Here is a 21,734-nt window from a genome sequence, read left to right on the forward strand (position 1 = left end):
GGGGACTAGAAGGAGAGAGCATATCTCACCCATATTGGCCTCTCTTCATTGGCTTCCTGTTAATTCTAGAATAGAATTTAAAATTCTTCTTCTTACTTATAAGGTTTTGAATAATCAGGTCCCATCTTATCTTAGGGACCTCGTAGTACCATATCATCCCAATAGAGCGCTTCGCTCTCAGACTGCAGGCTTACTTGTAGTTCCTAGGGTTTGTAAGAGTAGAATGGGAGGCAGAGCCTTCAGCTTTCAGGCTCCTCTCCTGTGGAACCAGCTCCCAATTCAGATCAGGGAGACAGACAACCCTCTCTACTTTTAAGATTAGGCTTAAAACTTTCCTTTTTGCTAAAGCTTATAGTTAGGGCTGGATCAGGTGACCCTGAACCATCCCTTAGTTATGCTGCTATAGACGTAGACTGCTGGGGGGTTCCCATGATGCACTGTTTCTTTCTCTTTTTGCTCTGTATGCACCACTCTGCATTTAATCATTAGTGATCGATCTCTGCTCCCCTCCACAGCATGTCTTTTTCCTGGTTCTCTCCCTCAGCCCCAACCAGTCCCAGCAGAAGCCCCTCCCTGAGCCTGGTTCTGCTGGAGGTTTCTTCCTGTTAAAAGGGAGTTTTTCCTTCCCACTGTAGCCAAGTGCTTGCTCACAGGGGGTCGTTTTGACCGTTGGGGTTTTACATAATTATTGTATGGCCTTGCCTTACAATATAAAGCGCCTTGGGGCAACTGTTTGTTGTGATTTGGCGCTATATAAAAAAATTGATTGATTGATTGATTGCACAGGGAAACATGTTTCTTTACTGTGCATATGGCAATAAAAGCTTTAAATCTCTCTTGAATGTCTCATTAAAAATACGCAATGTAAATTTTAGGTTCTTATGTGTGTCTTTAAGTGTTAATTAGTTGTGTTTTTGTGGCTATTGGCACATTTACAGGTTGGAATTCTCTCTAACTGAGGATGAGGAAAACCACATCTTAGACCTGGCAGTGTACAGGTAAGACTAGGGTCCCTTTATTCAGAGAGTAGCATCAACTCAGAACATGGTGCCATTTTGGGCCAAATGTGCTGAACTACTGAATGAACCTTTTATGTTTTCAACATTTTTTGTCAGTTAACCACATACAGCAACACATCCAGGTGTAGGTACGATCAAAATAAGTATAAAATAGTTAAGCTATCAAATTTACATAAATTTACAATTTATGATGATTTAATTAATTTAATTTTAATTAATTTAAAGCCTGATTTATGCTTCTGTAGCTCTGTAACTCCGTCTCATACAATGACGTGTGTGACAGTTTTAAAGTTCTCTGTCGCTGGATTATGTTTTATTCTGGCCTAATTTGACCCTCAAGAAGCTTTTCTTTCTACAATCATCACCTCCAATTCAAAGGTAAGGTGTACAATTTCCTCTTTTTCTGACTCTGTGCTGTAAATTTGCAAACTTTTCTGCCAAATGTATGCAATCCTGAAATGTAATCGTATGCGCACTCCAAAAACTATTAAAATATGAGAGGAGACAAAGGAGTGAAAGGTGCACGTCAGGCTGCACGGTCAGGCTGCAGGTCCGAATCTGAGCACTGTGTGAAAAAATAAACGCCCATTTTTTTAATCACGGAAATGACTCCAGTCCCACATGCTGGGGGCTTTAATAGACATACATGGCGATCAGACGGGACATTTTATCCGATGTGAGCAAAAAATCTGTTATACAAAATCTGTTATATACAGTGTTTATTACATGGAAAACTACAAAAGCGGATTGCATTCACTGGATAAAAGAATTAGACCACTGATCTCGTAATTACGAGAAAAGATCTTATAATTACGAGAAATGTCTCATAATTACGAGATCGGGATCTTATAATTATGAGAAAAGATCGGGTCTCTAAATTGTTTAATATATATACTTCTGTACTTCCAGTCCCTCAGTGAAGAAGCGGGCTGAGGTTAACGTTAATAACACACTGTCATCAAACACAAACTGTGAATTTTCCCCTAAGGTGCTCCTGGATGAATGTCCAGGGAGGAGCACCCTCCAGGCTTCTAGCTTTCCCTCACACAACCCACCCAACCACTGAGGGATAAAGAGGGGCTCACTCGCAGCTGGGCACATGGCAGTCTGGGTGTCCTGTGCTCCGCCTTGCTTTGGGTGAAGAGACTCTGTCTCAGACGAGTGGCAGTGCGCTGAAAATGATGCATGCGCAGTGGAGGGGCAAGGCGGAGTGATTTTTAGGAGTGGACCGTTCGGTCTGCCACACCGGTGCAACTTCAACTTTGTCACTGACATTGTTCTCAAGAATCTGCTGATATTGACTGTATCGATGGAACCCTCAACTTTAACAAGATTTCCCGTACCTGCACTGGCCACACAGCATGATGGAACCACCTCCAAATTTACTGTTGGTAGGAAGCATTTTTCTTGGAATGCTGTGTTCTTTTTCAGCCATGCATACCTCCCATTGTAATGTCCAAATAACTCAATTTTAGTTTCATCAGTCCACAGCACCTTATTACAAAATGAAGCTGGCTTGTCCAACTGTGCTTTAGCCTACCTCAAGTGACTCTGTTTGCGGCGTGTATGCAGAAAAGGCTTCCTCTGCATTCGAGCATCATACAGCATCTCTTTGTGCAAAGTGCGCTATATAGTTGAATGATGCACAGAGACACTATCTGCAGCAAGATCATGTTGTAGGTCTTTGGAGCAGGTCAGTGGGTTGACTATGACTGTTCTCACCATCCTCCGCTTCAGCTTATCTGAGATTTTTGTTTGCCTGCCACTTCGGGCCTTAACTAGTACTGTGTCTGTCATCTTCCATTTCTCCACTATGTTCCTCACAGTACAAACTGACAGCTGAAATCTCTGCAATAGCTTTTTTGTATCCTTCCCCTAAACCATGATGTTGAACAATCTTTGTTTTTCAGGTCATTTGAGTTATTTAGAGTCTCCCATGTTGCCACTCATTAGAAGAGATGCAAAGAGGGGAAACATTTGCAGATGGCCACCTTAAATACCCTTTCTCATGATTGGATTCACCTGTATAAGGAGGTCAAGGGTCAATGAGCTTACCAAACCAATTTGTGTTCCAGTAATCGTGCTAAATGTATTCAAATCAATAAAATGACAAGGGTGCCCAAATTATGCACCTGTCTGATTTTGTTTAAATAATTATTGCACACTTTCTGTAAATACTAGAAACTTCATTTCACTTCTCAAATATCAGTGTGTTCGTCTGCTATATGATATATTTAACTGAAATTTCTGATCCGGACAACCAATGATTTATAAAGGAAACTTATGAAAATTATCAGGGTGCCCAAACTTTTGCATACAATTGTAAATACCGGTTGAATGAGACTCAAACAGATTTATGAACACAGTGCAGATCTCACCTGTTTCTGTAAAATGGACTTTCCCTCACAGACACATGGACACGTCGCTGTTGGACGTGGATGTTCAGCCAACATATGCCAGAGTGAGCGTCAAGGGAAGGTATGCCGGTGGCTTGTTAAATTTATTCCTCATACTTGCACACTGTAATGTAGATCCATTCATTAGAGAGTTGTAGTGTTATGAAGGTCAAACAGATCACACCTTCATTTCGGAGCTGAAATTTTACTCAATGTTTATATCGGATCTGCTGTGGCAACCCTGAGCAAAACGGGGAAACCAAAAGAACTTACTTTTGTCAACTCAGATAAACTCTTTAGAGAAAACATTTAAACAATATTGTGGCATTTTGACAAAATATTTGAAATGTCAAATTCTTGTTGACATTTCTTTTTGAATTAAACTTTAATATATGGATTTGACGTAGGTTACAATCCATTTTGATACTTACTGACCTGTGTAATTATTAATTTAATTTTGGCTATGAAGCAAGTTAGGAAGCTAGCTAGCTTAGCACAGTCACTACAGTAGTTCACCAAACCAGCTAATTTAAGTTGGCTAACTTTTAGCCAACTTTTAGTGGATTGAGCTTATTGACTTCATGTGTTCTACTAATGTTGACTCCCCATTTTCTGAAGAGAAACAAGATGTCAAGACAAATCTTGGTTTAACAAGTTGTGATATGACGATTTATGATCTTTTCTGCACTGACTGGTGTTTATTAAAGAGCTGACCATCATGGCTCAGAATGAAGTGGTTTCTGTATTTCTGTTTGGTTCATGGTAGCTTGGACAGGTGCAGTGATGCATCAACCCTGGCCCCACAGAGGCCTTTATATGATGCCATACAGGGAGGTGTAACAGCTGGACTGCAGGCATCGTCTGTGAGGTCACATCCACTGACATGGGCCTTATATGATGGTTGCTGTCATCCCCAGCGGCAGTTTGTGTGTTTTCCCCAGATCCCCCTTCACTATGAAATGGAATTAGGTGTAAAAAATGTATTAACAAAAACTTATTTATGCCTGTTTGTCTTTGTGAGTGAATAACCCCAGTTGTTAGACTTTGTAGCAGTGATTGATTGCTGCTGGTTCTCACTCTGTGCTATTCTTGTCAATCTTTGTGGAAAGTGTAGCTATAAAAAGAGCCACTAATGATTAAAGTCAGTCATTTGACACACTAGGACAGTGTTGGTGCCACATTAGGGCATTCATCTTACTAATTAAAGTCATGAATAATTGACTCTGCAGATATTCCAGCTAGTTCTGCCTATGGAAGTGAAACCTGACAGCTCGACAGCCAGGAGATCCCAAACCACCGGACACACTGGTCCTCACCATGCCCAAAGTACAACACAAACACATCGCATACCTGCATCCTGACCACACTGCGGGAAATGACAAAAGAATTACTCCTATGATTATTATTTTTTCACATTACAAAAGGTTAACTAGGAGGTTTTCTAAATACAATCCAGTTTAACAAACACAGCCGCAGCATGACTCAGTGTGCCGCTTGCACTTCTTTTCTTGTCAGTCTGTTTCTGCAAATCTGTTGGGAAGAAGGAACTGTGAAAAAGAGCAATCAAGGACGTTGTCACATCATCTCTGCCTCTGCAGTCCCCACAGCACACTTCTGTCTTTACCAAAACCTCACTTAGCCTTCACTATAATGTTAAAAAAAAGCTACCAAGACAACACATTACTGAATTAAAAAGCAAAGAAACTTCATGGTGGGCTCAAAAAAATGCGCCTCTGTTTGTGCTGAGAGATGTTTCATTGTTCATCCAGTGGTTTTGGGTAGTGTTTGTTAAGTGGTTTAAAGCGGTCTGCTCAAGACCAGAGGATCGTCAGTGCGATTACTTGACAGCCTTATATCACAAAGATCCCTTGGGCACAGACCATAATCCTCATGTTCAAAGTGTGTCCAGCTAAGTGGGAATCCAGGTGCCTCATGTACAAAGCGGGTGTACGCACAAAAATATGGCGTACGCCTGTCTCCACGCTTCCTGTTCAGATATATCAAAAGCGTGAAAACAAGAAGTTGTCAGAGTGATGTGCACATCAGAGACACACTGATGAACAAATAACACACTCATGTGTTTGCAATTACAGTGGCTTGCAAAAGTATTCAGCCCCTTGTATTTCACGCATTTTAATTTGTTTATGGCATTTCAAATACAAAAATAAATCAGACTTCTCAATATAAAAATTTCTAAAATTATCTTCCTTAGAGTCAAACTGAAAGTAAATTCCTACAACTTGATAAAATTCATTAAAATATAAAAGCCAAGATGATGGGTTGCATAAGTAATCAGCCCCTTTGGTATAATACCTGTAAATGATCAGTTAATTGCCAATTTTCTTCAGACAAGTCATGGGATGAATACATGAACATTTCCAAGTCACTGAATACGAGGTCTGTCCATAATGTATCGTATCTTTTATTTTTTTTTTAAACTATATGGATTTGATTCATATGTTTTCACGTCAGACAAGCTTGAACCCTCGTGTGCATGCGTGAGTTTTTTCCACGCCTGTCGGTGACGTCATTCGCCTGTGAGCACGCCTTGTGGAAGGAGTGGTCCCGCCCGTCGTCGGATTTTCATTGCCTGGAAATGGGCGGAATGATTTGGGGTTTTTTTCCATCAGAATTTTTTCAGAAGCTGTTAGAGACTGGCACCTGGAAACCATTCGAAAAATTTATTGGCTTTCGGTGAAAATTTTACGGGCTTCACAGAGAATAAGGACTATTACTACACCTTTAAGGACGGCCCACAATGGCGCTCGGCGCGCCGCGCTCCGAGCCGCGACGACAGGCACGAACCACCGGATTATTTCTAAACGGATGGCTGTGTGGAGCTGGAACCGTCGTGTGCACTTTCTCTGGTTATCACAAGAGCTGGACATCAACAATTGAATGTGGAGCAGAGGAGGATTTTATTAAAAAGAAGACCTGAAAGTTCAGCTACAATTTGCCAGAAGGTACATCTGAGATATAAGCCTCGATTTAATGTTTTGGTGAAAGAAAACCCTCCTCTCTCCACTTCAGGCTGGCACGGTGCGCGATGGATGGCTGCGTGAGTAAAGTGTATTTGTGTAATTGTTCTGAATGAAAACCAGTGTGGGCACATTTGGCCATGTGTGCATTCAAATATGTTGTTTATTATTATTATTTATTTTGTCTCTTGATGGTGAAACTACAGCTTCTTCCCGTTTGTTTCTGTGTTCACTATTTGTCAATAAATGCGTGTAATGTTGTGAATGTCACACACTGTCAGCGGCTGCGTCCCTCACTGTTTTAACGTCAGTGTGTGTGTGTGTGTGTGTGTGTGTGTGTGTGCGTGCGTGCGCGCTGCCCTGAACCCACAGCGTTTCGGCCTCACACACACGCTCCCACTAACTCTTTTAGGATATCATGTGTATTCCGAGTGACAGAGTCCCAAATAAACTATCCATGTGTGTCTGCACGTCATTCCCAGCACACACTCGGTTCATTTCTTTTCTGTGTTCGTGAAAATTCTAAGTATGTCTTCTATAATACATTCCAATCTACTAGTGTATACTAAGGTATTTCTCAATATCTAAAAAAAAAAAGAAGAGTAGAATAGAGTAGAGTAAAGCCACTTAGGTGCCTGGTCTTGAGAACCATGGATGGTAGGTTTCATGTTGACTGAAGTGACGGCGTGGGGAATCCCAGCTCCGGTCCTATTTACATGGATTTGCATATTTAAATAGGTATATGGAATGGGAGGAGCTTGGTGCGTGTGCATGCGCGCTCAGTTCCACGTTGTTTGGGATGTACAAACAGAACATTGCATGGATCTATGCGTAAGCACACAGTGATATAGCTGAATCTTTCTGTGCTTACGACAGGTTCTGGTTTTGGCGTACGCCATGTTTTAGGAGGAAACCCGCACAAGTCTTTGTACATGAGGACCAGGATTGGGATGCACTCGGCAGGATGAGATTCAGGAAACAGTGCAGTGAATTTTCTGCTGTCTCAGGCAAAAAGTTTTGTGTCCTGCTGTGTTGGCTGTAAAGACATTTTGTCCTTGTGGTTTAATGAATACGGTGTCTATAACAGACCCACTGACCCACCGCCATATGGCGGCTGATATATCATATTAAAGCACAAGTAAACCCTATATTTCTCTCTCTCTCTGATGTATCGTCTTAGGTTGAAGGTGAAATCAAAGTGAAAAAGCTCATCCCACACCCCCCCAAAGCGAGTGAAAACAGGAGCAGCAGCTGTGATGGAGGACAACAAAAGGTAGAGATTTTCACTCCGCCTACTCATCTGGAGCTCTGACACACACATTATTATCCCACATAATAAACAGGTAGCAAGTAAGTAAATAGATGTTTTCATGAGTCAAGTGAGCCACAGCAAATGATTAATCCTCCAGCATCATAAGTACCGAGCCCAGGTCTTTATGTAATTTTAAAAGTGAAAATTATTCAACCACCATATGATCTCAATGAAATTTTATTTAGACAAGTCAGGTGATTTTAAAGTTGTATGTAAAAGTTTGGGCACCCCTGATGATTTCCATGATTTTCCCTTTATAATCATTGGTGATTGAATCAGCAATTTCAGTTAAATATGTCATATTAGCAGACAAACACAGTGATATTTGAGAAATGAAATGACGTTTATAGGATTTACAGAAAGTGTGCAGTAATTCTTTAAACTGTAAGGTCCTCTAACAACGCTAATGCAGCCATTATTAGTGCCATTTCCTCATCACTTTGCACATGCTTTTATATCCACCCATAAACTGCAAACACGTGGGTTTGTTAAGTGCCATTACTGTGTCTCTGATGTGCACATCACTCTGATAACTTCTTGTTTTCACACTATTAATGGTTCCCAGCATCACCTTTACATGTCCACAGTTGGAACAATAGTTGTAGGAAGGTGCATACTCAAGCAGGATTTTTGCGTGACACCCACACATTTCCACAGTCATGTCACTTTTGATACATCTGAAACGTTGGCATGGAAACGGACGTGTGCCACAGTTTTGTGCATAAGCACGCTTTGTACATGCGGGCCCAGATGTGTCAGAGGTTTTACACTTCGTTTGTTTCTTTTGGAGAAAGTGGAGTTCTTACTCGGAGCTGCTGACGTTCCAGCAGAATGACCTCCTCACACTGCAGTGCTGAGACGTTCCTGCATCAGATTATCAACATTTAGGTTTTATGATGGCCTGAGTGGCTTCTCGTCCTTCAGATGCTCCCATCAACACAGTTAAGAGCCCGGTTCCGATCTGTGTTGCCGGCTATACCACAGATAAAAATGCTAAGCTGCTGCTGCTGCAGAGCGACAGCTGAGATACTGCCACCCTGTGGACATGAGGGCTGACCTTTATCCCTGGCTTACCTGTTATGTTATGTATGTTATGTTATGTTATAAACAGATTTAAAGACCATGACTGGGCTGGGATGACACAAAGCAGCTAAATGTGAATTGTGTGTAATATCAGGAGTTTTCTAAATAAAGAACACATACAGACTGAGTCATTTTAAAGGGTCCGAGTTAACTGCAGAGCCAGGTCACCCCTTAAAACACCCTGACCTCCAGGTCTCCTCAAACTCTGAAGCTAATTATATCATCTACAGTTAGTCATCTGTCCCCTGCGGGACTCCGATGATCACATTGATCCGACAATAAAAAGTGAATGACTGTGGTTTTTTCCTCTGTCATCCTCATTATCCATGAGATAGAACAACTTCAGTGAACAAAGGTCCACACTTTGAAATCTGAAACTCTTCTGCAGCCCATCCAGCTTGGTCTCAAGCTGACCACTGTACCATCACCTCCCCTAATGTTTCACATTCCACAGTTTCTCTAATCACAGGCACAGAAGCCTGTCTTGGTGGCTTCCCTCACTAGTCTCCTTCTTACACAGTCACCCAGTTTTGAGAACTGCCTCCTCCAGATAGATTTACTGTACAGTCCGCACTGTTTATATTTCTATAATGAGTGATGGAAATGAAGTTTATCACAGGACCTGCACATTAGAACACGTTCTGCACACATCTGTCTGCATATCACAGCAGTACATTTTGACTTTTAATTACTTCCTCAAATGTGGAAAACGTCTCAGCTCAGTGATCAAGACTTATGACAACAGATTTATTCGACTTTGAGATGAACACGATTCACATTTCAGATCCTGTGAAGCCTGTAAAGTTCAAGCGTTGATGAAATTAGATAAATAGGAAGTGTGACTGTTTGAAGACACCTGAGAGCATGCACGATGACGACGGTTGTCACGTCTTTGTGCTGCTTCTGCTGTTGTTGTTACAAGCTCCAGTACATTAACACAGTCAGTTTTTATGAAGCTTTGTGAACATTTGAATGACCTGGAAAAGATTCCATGAAACTGGAGTGTGATGGCTAACGAGAGATGACTTTCAAAGTGTAGATTTTGGACATTAACTTCCCCCTACTGGTTGCATGGAAACCATGATATTTAGCATCTTCCTTGTTGTTAGTAAGCTCACATGGATGTAGCAGAGAGAAACTAACATTTTGCTTCTTTGCTTTCGGTTTGCTTGAGGTCGCCACAGCGGATCCCAGTGGAGATAAGCTAACATTATGAACGCATGAATTATGGGAAGTTCTTAAGTACACTGCTGCTTGACTTTTAGTGATTTCAATTTGTAAGGAAGCATTCCCTTGGTGGGAAAGTTCTGCTGCGTTCCACTAAGCGCTTGACTGCACTATTCACCAGTTCATTGTTTGAAGAATATGCTGTTTGCTCCTCTAGTTTATCTCCAGGTTTACTTTAAGCAGCTGGAAGTCTTCTGTCTTTTGTTAAGATAAAATGAAAAGTTCAAGGGACTCATGTACAAAGCGTGCGTATGCACAAAATGGCATACGCCCTTCTCCACGTCCACGTGCAGATGTATCAAAAGTGACTTGAGCGTGGAAATGTGCGGTGCAAAAATTATGGCTGGTGTACGCACATTTCTACAGCTATTGTGCCATCTCCGACATGTACAGCTGACACAGGGAACCTTTTTGTGTTAAGTTTTCCAATTTCTCCGGGTTGACGAGGAGCGACTCCAAAATGACCTCTACCTCAGCGTGCAAGCTGATCACACACAGACACACTCTGCCCTTCTCTACACCCTGCACTCCAGCCCTGCCCCAGATGGGGAGGCCGTTTCCCCTCAATGTGCATCAGTGAATTACATGTTTATGGTTGAAAGATGTGCATTTTAGACCTTTATCTGCGGTGGTGAGTTGCACGGGTTGTATTAAACGGTATGTGTAAAAGTAAAACTTTGTGTTTTGTATCATGGCATATAACATAAAGCTATTATTATTACTGTCATTATCTGTATAAAGAGATATGAAATTATTAGTAGTATTGTTATACTTATTATTAGTAGTAGTATGAAGTTAGCAAAGTAGCCAAATTAGCCATGAGACTACTGCTCCAACAACCGTTAATAGTGTGAAGACAAGAAGTCATCAGAGTGATGTGCACATCAGAGACACACTGATGAAGATTTAACCACCCACGTGTTTGCAATTATATGGATGGATATAAAAGCACGCGCAAAGTGATGCATAAAATGGCACTAACAGTGGCTGTGTTGTTAGAGGTGCAATCCAACATGAGCGTGTATTCAGGGAACACAAGGACTTACTTCCAAATGAGGATAATTGGCTCTGAAACCAATTTTGATTTCCAAGGCCACTGTTACTGGAGTTGGTCACAGAACTGCTGTCGGCCCAGAGCGCAAATACGGCGAGGAGCCAGGGGTTGTCTGTGCTCACACAGGTGATGATCACGTTGGGTTTCCTGGCATCATGGGCATTCCAGTGTGAGCTGGCTGATTTGTCAGCCGTGCGCCAGTCAACCTTGCACCAGCTGTGTGGAACGCAATCATTCAAATATAAGTTTAAATTTATTTTCATATAGTGCCACATCACAACAGAGTTGCCTCAAGGCACTTCACACAAGTAAGGTCTAACCTTACTAACCCCCAGAGCAGTAGTGGTAAGGAAAAACTCCCTCTGAGGAAGAAACCTCAAGCAGACCAGACTCAATGGGGTGATCCTTGCCTTGGGCAATGCTACCGACATAAATACAGAACAATTCACAAAACGAATATATAGGAAATATGTTGGTGTACAGGACAGGAGGGTCTCCAGCACAAATACCACACCCATCTCTGGATGGAGCCGCACCTTAAAAGAGAGAAAAAAACTGAATCAGGCACCAGAAAGACAAGAAATACAGTATAATTTGTCAGCATTAAACAACAAGAAAAACAGGAAATACTAAGGTGATCGCCGGCCACTAGCCCTAAGCGTCACTAAAAGCCAAGAATTTAGGTAAAGTTGAGGCTGCGGCATGCTCCGTTTACTAATGAAACTAATTAAAAGACGTTAAAAGGTGAAAACTATACTATGCCAGTATGCTAGCCATACGAAAGGGAAATAAGTGCGTCTTAAGTCTGGACTTGAAATTCTCCACAGAATCTGACTCTTTTATTGATGCAGGGAAATCATTCCACAGAACAGGGACAGGATAAGAGAAAGCTCTATGACCTGCAGATTCTTATTCACCGAGGGACACCAAAGTAGTCCTGCACCCTGAGAACACAAAGCCCGGGCCGGTATGTAAGGTTTAATTAGGTCAGCTTGGTAGGGAGGTGCCAGTCCTTGAACAATTTATAGACTAGTAGCACAACCTTAAAATCTGATCTCTCTGGGACAGGAAGCTAGTGAAGGGATGCCAAAATGGGTGTAATGTGGTCGAACTTTCTGCTTCATGTCAAAAGTCTGGCTGCAGCATTTTGAACCAATTGGAGACCCCTAATGCTGGACTGCGGGTAAACCAGAAAATAAAACATTGCAATAGTCCAATCTAGAAGAGATAAACGCATGAATCAGGGTCTCAGCATCAGCCATTGGATGAATCTTTGCCTATATTTTGCAGGTGGAAGAAAGCAGTCCTCGTAATATTTCTAATGTGGAGGTCAAAGGACAATGTAGGATCAAAATTTACCCCAAGTTTTTCTCACTGTGTCAGTGTGATGTACAACCCCAATTCCAATGAAGTTGAGACATTGTGTAAAATGTAAATTAAAACAGAATACAATGATTTGCAAATCCTCTTCAGCCTATATTCAATTGAATACACCACAAACACAAGATATTTAATGTTCAAACTGATAAACTTATTATTTTGTCCAAATATTTGCTCATTTTGAAATGGATGCCTGCAACACATTTCAAAAAACCTGGGATGGGGCAACAAAATCCTGGGAAAGTTGATGAATACTCAAAGAACACCTGTTTGGAACATTTCCACAGGTGAACAGGTTAACTGGAAACAGGTGAGTGTCATGATTGGGTATAAAAGGAGCATCCGCAAAAGGCTCAGCCATTCACAAGCAAGATGGGGTGAGGATCACTGCTTTGTGAACAACTGCATGAAAAAATAGTCCATCAGTTTAAGAAACAATGTTTCTCAATGTTTAATTGCAAGGAATTTAGGGATTCCATCATCTGCACTCCATAATATAATCAGAAGATTCAGAGAATCTGGAGAACTTTCTACACATAAGCGAAGGCCAAAAACCAACACTGAATGCCCGTGACCTTCGATCCTCAGGGGGCAGTGCATTAAAAACTGACATCATTGTGTAAAGGATCTTACCGTGTGGCTCAGGAACACTCAGAAAACCATTGTTAGTTAACACAGTTCGCCGCTACATCTATACAAGTGCAAGTTAAACTCGACATGCAAAGTGAAATCCATATTTCAACAAAATCCAGAAACGCTGCCGCCTTCTCTGGGCCTGAGCTCATTTGACAATGGACAACACAAAGTGGAAAAGTGTGCTGTGGTCTGATGAGTCCACATTGAAATTGTTTTTAGAAATCATGGACGTCAAGAGGAAAAGATCATCCAGATTGTTACCAGTGCAAAGTTCAAAAGTCCAGCATCTGTGATGGTATGGGGTGTGTTAGTGCCCCATGTCGTGGACAATCAATCAATCAATCAATTTTTTTATATAGCGCCAAATCACAACAAACAGTTGCCCCAAGGCGCTTTATATTGTAAGGCAAGGCCATACAATAATTATGTAAAACCCCAACGGTCAAACGACCCCCTGTGAGCAAGCACTGGCTACAGTGGGAAGGAAAACTCCCTTTTAACAGGAAGAAACCTCCAGCAGACCAGGCTCAGGGAGGGGCAGTCTTCTGCTGGGACTCTGGTTGGGGCTGAGGAGAGAACCAGGAAAAAGACCTGCTGTGGAGGGGAGCAGAGATCGATCACTAATGATTAAATGCAGAGCGGTGCATACAGAGCAAAAAGAGAAAGAAATAGTGCATCATGGGAACCCCCCCAGCGTCTACGTCTATAGCAGCATAACTAAGGGATGGTTCAGGGTCACCTGATTCAGCCCTAACTATAAGCTTTAGCAAAAAAGGAAGTTTTAAGCCTAATCTTAAAAGTAGATAGAGAGGTGTCTGTCTCCCTGATCTGAATTGGGAGCTGGTTCCACAGGAGAGGAGCCTGAAAGCTGAAGGCTCTGCCTCCCATTCTACTCTTACAAACCTAGGAACTACAAGTAAGCCTGCAGTCTGAGAGCGAAGCGCTCTATTGGGGTGATATGGTCCTACGAGGTCCCTAAGATAAGATGGGACCTGATTATTCAAAACCTTATAAGTAAGAAGAAGAATTTTAAATTCTATTCTGAATTACAGGAAGCCAATGAAGAGAGGCCAATATGGGTGATATTGGCCTCTCTTCTAGTCCCCGTCAGTACTCTAGCTGCAGCATTTTGAATTAACTGAAGGCTTTTTAGGGAACTTTTAGGACAACCTGATAATAATGAATTACAATAGTCCAGCCTAGAGGAAATAAATGCATGAATTAGTTTTTCAGCATCACTCTGAGACAAGACCTTTCTGATTTAGAGATATTGCGTAAATGCAAAAAAGCAGTCCTACATATTTGTTTAATATGCGCTTTGAATGACATATCCTGATCAAAAATGACTCCAAGATTTCTCACAGTATTACTAGAGGTCAGGGTAATGCCATCCAGAGTAAGGATCTGGTTAGACACCATGTTTCTAAGATTTGTGGGGCCAAGTACAATAACTTCAGTTTATCTGAGTTTAAAAGCAGGAAATTAGAGGTCATCCATGTCTTTATGTCTGTAAGACAATCCTGCAGTTTAGCTAATTGGTGTGTGTCCTCTGGCTTCATGGATAGATAAAGCTGGGTATCATCTGCGTAACAATGAAAATTTAAGCAATACCGTCTAATATACTGCCTAAGGGAAGCATGTATAAAGTGAATAAAATTGGTCCTAGCACAGAACCTTGTGGACCTCCATAATTAACTTTAGTCTGTGAAGAAGATTCCCCATTTACATGAACAAATTGTAATCTATTAGACAAATATGATTCAAACCACCGCAGCGCAGTGCCTTTAATACCTATGGCATACAACACACATCTGTGATGGCACCATCAATACTAAAAGGTACATCTAGGTTTTGGAGCAACACATGCTGCCATCCAAGCAACGTCTTTTTCAGAGACGTCCCTTGCTTATTTCAGCAAGACAATGCCAAGCCACATTTTGCACGTGTTACAACAGCGTGGTTTCGTAGTAAAAGAGTGCGGGTACTAAACTGGCCTGCCTGCAGTCCCAGCCTGTCGCCCATTGAAAATGTGTAGTGCATTATGAAGTGCAAATACGACACCGGTGACCCCGGACTGTTGAACAACTGAAGTTGTACATCTAGTAAGAATGGGAAAGAATTCCACCTACAAGCTTCAACAATTCCACTCAAAGGAGGTTCCCTGTGGAACTCAAATTTCATGTCACTCAGGTTAGAGGTAGTGCTACTGTACAAAACGACTGGTCAAGTATGATGTCAACCATGCAAGGGGCACTCCTAGTAATCCCAAAATGATTTTCCAGCCTATCAAGTAGGAATATGATGATCCACAGTATCAAATGCAGCATTGAGATCTAACAGCACAAGAACCATAGTGGTGTCCATTGCAAGCAGAAGATCATTCACCACTTTAGTGAGAGCCGTCTCTGTGGAATGGTATTTTCTAAAAGCAGACTGCAGTGGCTCAGAGATTATTCTCAGTAAGATAATCCACAAGCTGTCATGACACCACTTTTTTAGAGCAAAACGATAGATTTGATATCGGCGATAGTTTTTCAATACACTAGGGTCAGGATTAGGTTTCTTAAATAATGGTTTAATCACTGTAGATTTGAAACATTTAGGAACAGATCCAGAAGTTAAAGAAAGATTAATAATTTCCAGCACAGTCAGCCCAAGAGTGGGCCACAGGTCCTTAAACACTTTTGTTGGTATAGGATCAAATAAACAGCTTGTGCTTTTTGTTGACGTTACGAGTTTTCTCAGCATGCCTAGAGAGATACTCTCAAATTCTGTAAATATAGGTTATACCTCAGTAATGGCGCCCACCTCAATAGTAGGGTGTAGTGGCTGGGGTAAGGCATGCTGGGATATGTTTAACCTAATGTCTTCTATTTTCTTCTCAAAGTAATCCAGGAAATCTTGTGCTGTAAAAGAAGAGCGAAATCGGGTGGTTGTCCATGAATAAGCGTTGCCACCATGTTGAACAAGAACTTTGAGTTATGCTTGTTTTTGTTGATCAAATCAGAGTAATAGGTCCACTTTGTAGCCAGTAGTGCATGCTTATAGTCTAAGGTAGCATCACACCATGCGAGGTGGAATACTTCTAATTTTGAACTACGCCATTTCCGTTCTAGACCTCTAGCTTTATGCTTGAGGTCACACAGGTAATTATTGAACCAAGGTGACTGTGTTTTGAGGGAGTGTGGTTTTAACAAAGGTGGCGCAATCATGTCGAGTGTAGTTTTGACCAGTGAGTTTAATCTTAGTTGTTGTTTAGTCTTAGTTGAGGAGTTGCATCGCCGTAGTGATATAAGGTTGTTGTTCCACTAAACATGGCAGCGAAACTGTAAACTTAATAAGTGAGTGATCAGAGACCACTGATGTAAGAGGCATGATGTCAATATTCGTGACAGCAATACCACATGCGAGAACAAAATCCAGGTTATTTCCACTAATGTGCATCAAGTCCTGGATGCATTGCCGAAATCCTAATGCATCCACAATTTCCATAAATGATTTGCAGAGGGCATCAGAAGGCTTATTTATATGAACGTTAAAGTCACCAATGATTAGAATGTTATCTGCACTAGTTGACAAGTTTGAGATGAACGTACCAAATTCATTGAAGAATTCAGAATATGGGCCAGGAGGCTTATATACAGTGACAAAGTAATACGGCTGATTTTTATTCTTCTGGCCTTGGCAATGCATAATATCCTGAGCAGAGCGGAGAATCAGATGCTCAGATGAGTTATATTTGTGACCCCCAATAGCTAATAAGCTAAACCTAGATGTATTCAGGTACATTCCAACATTACAGCGCATTTTGCAGCAAGAGCCGGTTTCCTGAATGTAATCGTAGCTATTAACTGCACACTATTGCTATGAAGGCGCCATCACATGATGAATTCTGTTAATAGGAAACATTTTCATTCCATCAATGTTCAAATCATATGTGGTGCGCAAATGTGCATCAGGCAGCTGGCACGGCGAGCCATGTTAAAATGCTTGTGTTAAAATAGTTTATTTGTGTAATTGTTCCAAACGAAAACCAGAGTGAATACATTTGTGCATGTGCGCATTCAGATATGTTATTATTATTATTCACGCCTTTTTTATTTTTGCTTGATGGTGAGCTGCAGAGCTTCTTAACAGGCTTCCTGTGTTCAGTATTTGTCAATAAACGTGTGTGTAAATTGTGAATGTCACACTGTCAGCAGAGGCGCACTCACCTTTTTAATGTCAGTGTGTGCAGCCCAGTCTCATGTTTTTTTTTCTGTGCTCTTGTGACGAAATGAGTGACATTTTCGTGACGGGCCTTTTTTAACTCACTATTCCTAACCCTACTCCCAACCCTAACCTTAACCACCCCGACCCCCCCCACTTCACTTTTAATTTCGTACAGCCATCACGGAATGAATGACAATGAATTTGTGCTGCCGTGACGAAAATGAGGCGCTTTTCATCACAATATCACGAACCAATAGATTAATGTATATTTCGTGCTGCTGAATCACGACTTGCCATGAGACCAGGTTGGTGTGTGCGCATATTGGCCTCAGACACTCACGCTCAGTAGCTCCCACGAACATTTTTCCAGTTTCATGATTAATCCATTTAACAGCGTACCGAATAACAAGTTTTTGTACATGAGGCCCCAGTTAGTGGACTCTTCTGATTAGTTTTGTCCTCTGGTGTTTGATCTCTTCAGAAAAAGTGGTGTTCCTGAGAGGCTGGAAGTACATCCCAATAAGCACAGTCTTGGACCTGGTCAACATCGTACCGCATCAGGGAACCAAAGAAGAGCCGCTGGAAAACTGCTACACAAAGCCATCTGAACCCACTAACTTCTCTACAGGGTTCATCGACAACCCGATGTCCCGCCTCTGATATAACAATTTACAGTAAACACGTACATGTTAACCTCACTAAATGTAATTAAACGTTTTAAAATTCCTCTACATTTTTAAAATATACTAGCCTAGGGTGGTCCTCGACAGTATGACAAAAACAAAAATGTGACTTTCTTAAGGTGCTTCCTGGCAAAATTGTTCATCTTGATGAGAAAATATTTTGTGCAAAATTTTTTTGATACGATTATTTTAACCACTGCTGCACACAGGGTGGATATTATAGTCCATGGGCTGGGTGGGCTCACCTTGCACCCCCCCCCAAAAGTGATGAAAGTTAATGTAGGTTGTAGTATTAGATCTATATTTTCATATTTTCCATGTTGCCACCGAAAATATAGGGTCTCAATGGCACTCCTGGGGTATTATTTGTGAGCGTGGCTCCAAATTTTCCTTCGGTGAGTTTTGGGGTAGGGAAAATCTAAATTGACATAACGTTTGAATGGGTTGTCACAGGAAAATGTATGACCCATCAAAATGTTTGTCTTGGGCCACTCTCATGTTTGAAATCATCATTATGCCCATCTTTAACCCACCAATGTTTAATTATTTTCTAAAATAATGACTCAGTGTTTTACAGAAAAGGGGCAAATTTTAGAAAACTCAAAATTATCAGAGATTTCAACACAGTAAAGGTCTCACTGCTTATGAACAAAGTATGCCACAACAAATAACTCTCACCATGAGATATGCTATAAAGCAAAAATACTGTATACAGATGCAGGCAAGGTGTATGTATAGGGGGTTTTATAGGGTCTTGGGCCACTCTCATGTTTGAAATCATCAATATGCAAATTATGTCCATATTTAGGTCAACGGAGGTCAACAGAGGTCAAAAGGTCAAGAAATGTAGGTAATGCCTAAAATCTGGAAGTTGGGCCTGTAAATGTTCCCTGAAGCTCCCAAATAGGAAAGTATTCACCTAGGACCCCATAAAACCTCTTTCTAACATCCCTTTACATGTTTTAACCCACCAATGTTTAATCATTTTCAAGACTAATGGGGTGAATTTTGAAAATGCAAAAAAAACGATGATTTCAACATGTGGTAGTTGATTATAAGTATGCTCTGCCAAAACAAAAGCAAGAGTTATTCACCATGCAATAAATGCTTTATTAGACATCTTAAACAATTAACAATTAAAGTGGTTCACCAAAAATATCTATTCATTATGCAATTAGAAGACTTCCAAATGGTCAAGTCATGGATGTAACATGTCATTGGAATGTTATCTTATGTAGCTTTTATCTTTCTACATCATCAGAATGGGGCCAATGACACTGACACATCTAAATAAATGCTGCACTCCAGAAAATAGTTATAAAGATGCATTATGCAGTCATCTGATCATGCTGTGTGATCTGCCAAAGGCCAATTCAATATGCTTGTTTTTCACTGAGGTGTCACAAATCAGAGTGTTACCTACTTGTGCAAGTATGTCTTTCTACATCATCAGCATGGGGTCACTGACACTGACACATCTAGATTTAAATGCAAAACATATGAAAATACTACTAAAAGATGCATTATGTCGTCACCTGATCGTGCTGTGTGACATGCTAATGGCCAATTTAAATTATGCTTGTTTTAATGCTTTGTTTTGTAACAGGTTCTTAGTCAGAATCACTGTCGTCACTCTCATTGTCGCTACTGTCACTGTCATAGTCATCGTCACTGCTGTCGCTATCCTCTGCTGTTTCATCCTCCATGGTCTTCTCAAGTATGTCTGCCAAACTTGCTGACAGGGCAGTACCTTTGAACCAGCGTGGTTCCAGTCTCCCATCGCTCATCATCCAACCATGATCTTCTGCTGGATGTGGGATTTCTGGCTTTGGGATGTGGCCTCTCTTCCAGATGGCAACTTGATAGTTCACCCGCTTGATATGATCCTGGAGGCACACTCGTGGGGGGGGAGGGATGAGAGGTCGATGTTCTTCTTAGAATCTAAAGACTGGCCTGCTCCACCACACTTCGACTCGAGCATTTCATTGAAGATGATCGACTTCCTTTGTCTTTGTACTCGTACTGTACATGGAGCAGGTGAATTCTTCGAGGGCAAGGAAGAGGTCATCAGTGGCCTCCCAAGACTCTCCCAGGCATTTGAACATTTCCTGATATTTTGGTTTCTTCTGTAGCGTCTTCAGTGGTTTTACCTTGCCGATTCCTTTAAACACACTTTTTGTATCGCATCTAGTAAAGGCATGGAGGCCGAGCAAAGCAGCACAGCACACCGGGGTGAATTCTTGTGACAGCTCTGTCAAATCTAGCAATCGCTTTCTGTTCCCTGTGCCAGTTTCAAATAGGAGATGCACCTTCATGTTCGGGGCGTAGTACAGCAGTTTAAAGAAGATGTCTGTGTCTGGATATGCCGAATACAGGATGATTCACGTGTCAGTCTCTTCTTGTGTGGAGTCCAGAGATGTTATTTCTGACACAGACACCTTCCCATTGCTGGCTTTGAGTTGGTAGGCCTTGCCCTTGCAAACTAGGATCAAGTTTTTTTTTCAGTCTTCGGCAGGTTTTCATCGGCACACCAAACTTTCAGGAGTAACTCAGTCAGCTGAGTTTTGTTATCATCATTGCTTAGGAACTCCTTCCAGTTCTCTGGCTTCCTTGTGTTTCACCATGGAGTAGCCGTTTCTCTCCCTACTGCGAGTTGATCTTTCCAAGGACTTGATGGAATTAGGCATGTTAACTGTCAGTGCTGAAGATTACGCTGGATGTTCCGTGCAAGGCAATTGACAAGATGTTCTGACAGATATTTTTGAATGTTCTCTGGATCTTTTCATGGAGTGGAAGATGGCATTTCCATCCTCAATTTTCTTGGTGTCCTACTCAGTGGGAATAGAGGCATCCTTGGTGTCTTTCACAAGACTGTGAAATGCCTTGCTTTTGTCAGTCTTCAGAAGATGCCCATCTGGTGTCCCGATAGCTGATGGCACAGGCATGAGTGGGTAACGCAGGAGTTCAGTTTGTGCATTTGGGATTTCACCAACAATTTGAATGCAACATTGCCCTGCTGTTTGTATTCTATGGTCTTGTTTGTTGTTTTTACTAGTGCTGTCTTACCAATGTCTCCAAATGTCTTGAGCTTCTGTCAGGTTAGAGGGGCAAAGAAGTCCTTGTTGTTTTTCAACCTTTCATTTATGAAAGCTTCTTTGGCACGTTTTCCTCTTTCCTCGGCAGTCTGGATGTCTGTAGATACATCGGGCAGCACAGAGGCACCAGAAAGGAGGCAGACCAGCCCATCTGCTTCTATGTCAAAGGGGTTGAGGAAACTCTCCACTGCATCAGTGACTTTCATAGAGGCTTTCTCGCTCTTCTGAACCTGTGATGGTCTGGTATCACGGTGTCTGCTGTCTCTGCTTGTCTCTGCTTGTCTCTCCTCCCAAATTTGCCATCTGAAGCATCACCTCTAGGTACCTAAATCTTTCATGAGCAGTTTTTGCTCAACATCTGTATGCCTCGTAATTGCCTAGAAGTCCAGATGTCCCGGCTCCTCTTCCCCCTGCTCCAGCATGGGACTTGCCATGCTTCATGAAGGTCTCCTCAATAGTTTTGTCAATGGCACAGAGGTTCCCTGGGGTGTATGATCTGGCAACGCTGATTGCCCCATGTTTCAGCAGTTCAGTGGCTCCTGGATGTGTCTCCTCAATATTTGCCAAATATACAGAGAAGAATGTCAAGTATCGGACGTAGTTCTGTCCATCAAAACTAAAAAACAGATCTGCCATCAGGTTCAAACATGCTCCGTACA

General features: G+C 41.6%; 1 protein-coding gene across 1 annotated transcript in view; it reads left to right on the forward strand.

The window, feature by feature from the left end:
• lrrc6 (leucine rich repeat containing 6) overlaps positions 1-18,016 on the forward strand; it is a 78,228-nt gene extending 60,212 nt beyond the window's left edge. Inside the window, 7 exon segments of the mRNA XM_034183769.1 lie at positions 939-998; positions 3,429-3,497; positions 4,645-4,648; positions 4,651-4,719; positions 4,721-4,741; positions 7,574-7,666; positions 17,779-18,016. Coding sequence (XP_034039660.1) covers positions 939-998; positions 3,429-3,497; positions 4,645-4,648; positions 4,651-4,719; positions 4,721-4,741; positions 7,574-7,666; positions 17,779-17,796 — 334 coding nt within the window. The 3' untranslated portion in view covers positions 17,797-18,016.
• Positions 18,017-21,734: the final 3,718 nt, after the last annotated feature.

The sequence above is a fragment of the Thalassophryne amazonica genome, chromosome 12 (assembly GCF_902500255.1).
Source record: "Thalassophryne amazonica chromosome 12, fThaAma1.1, whole genome shotgun sequence".
NCBI lineage: Eukaryota > Metazoa > Chordata > Actinopteri > Batrachoidiformes > Batrachoididae > Thalassophryne > Thalassophryne amazonica.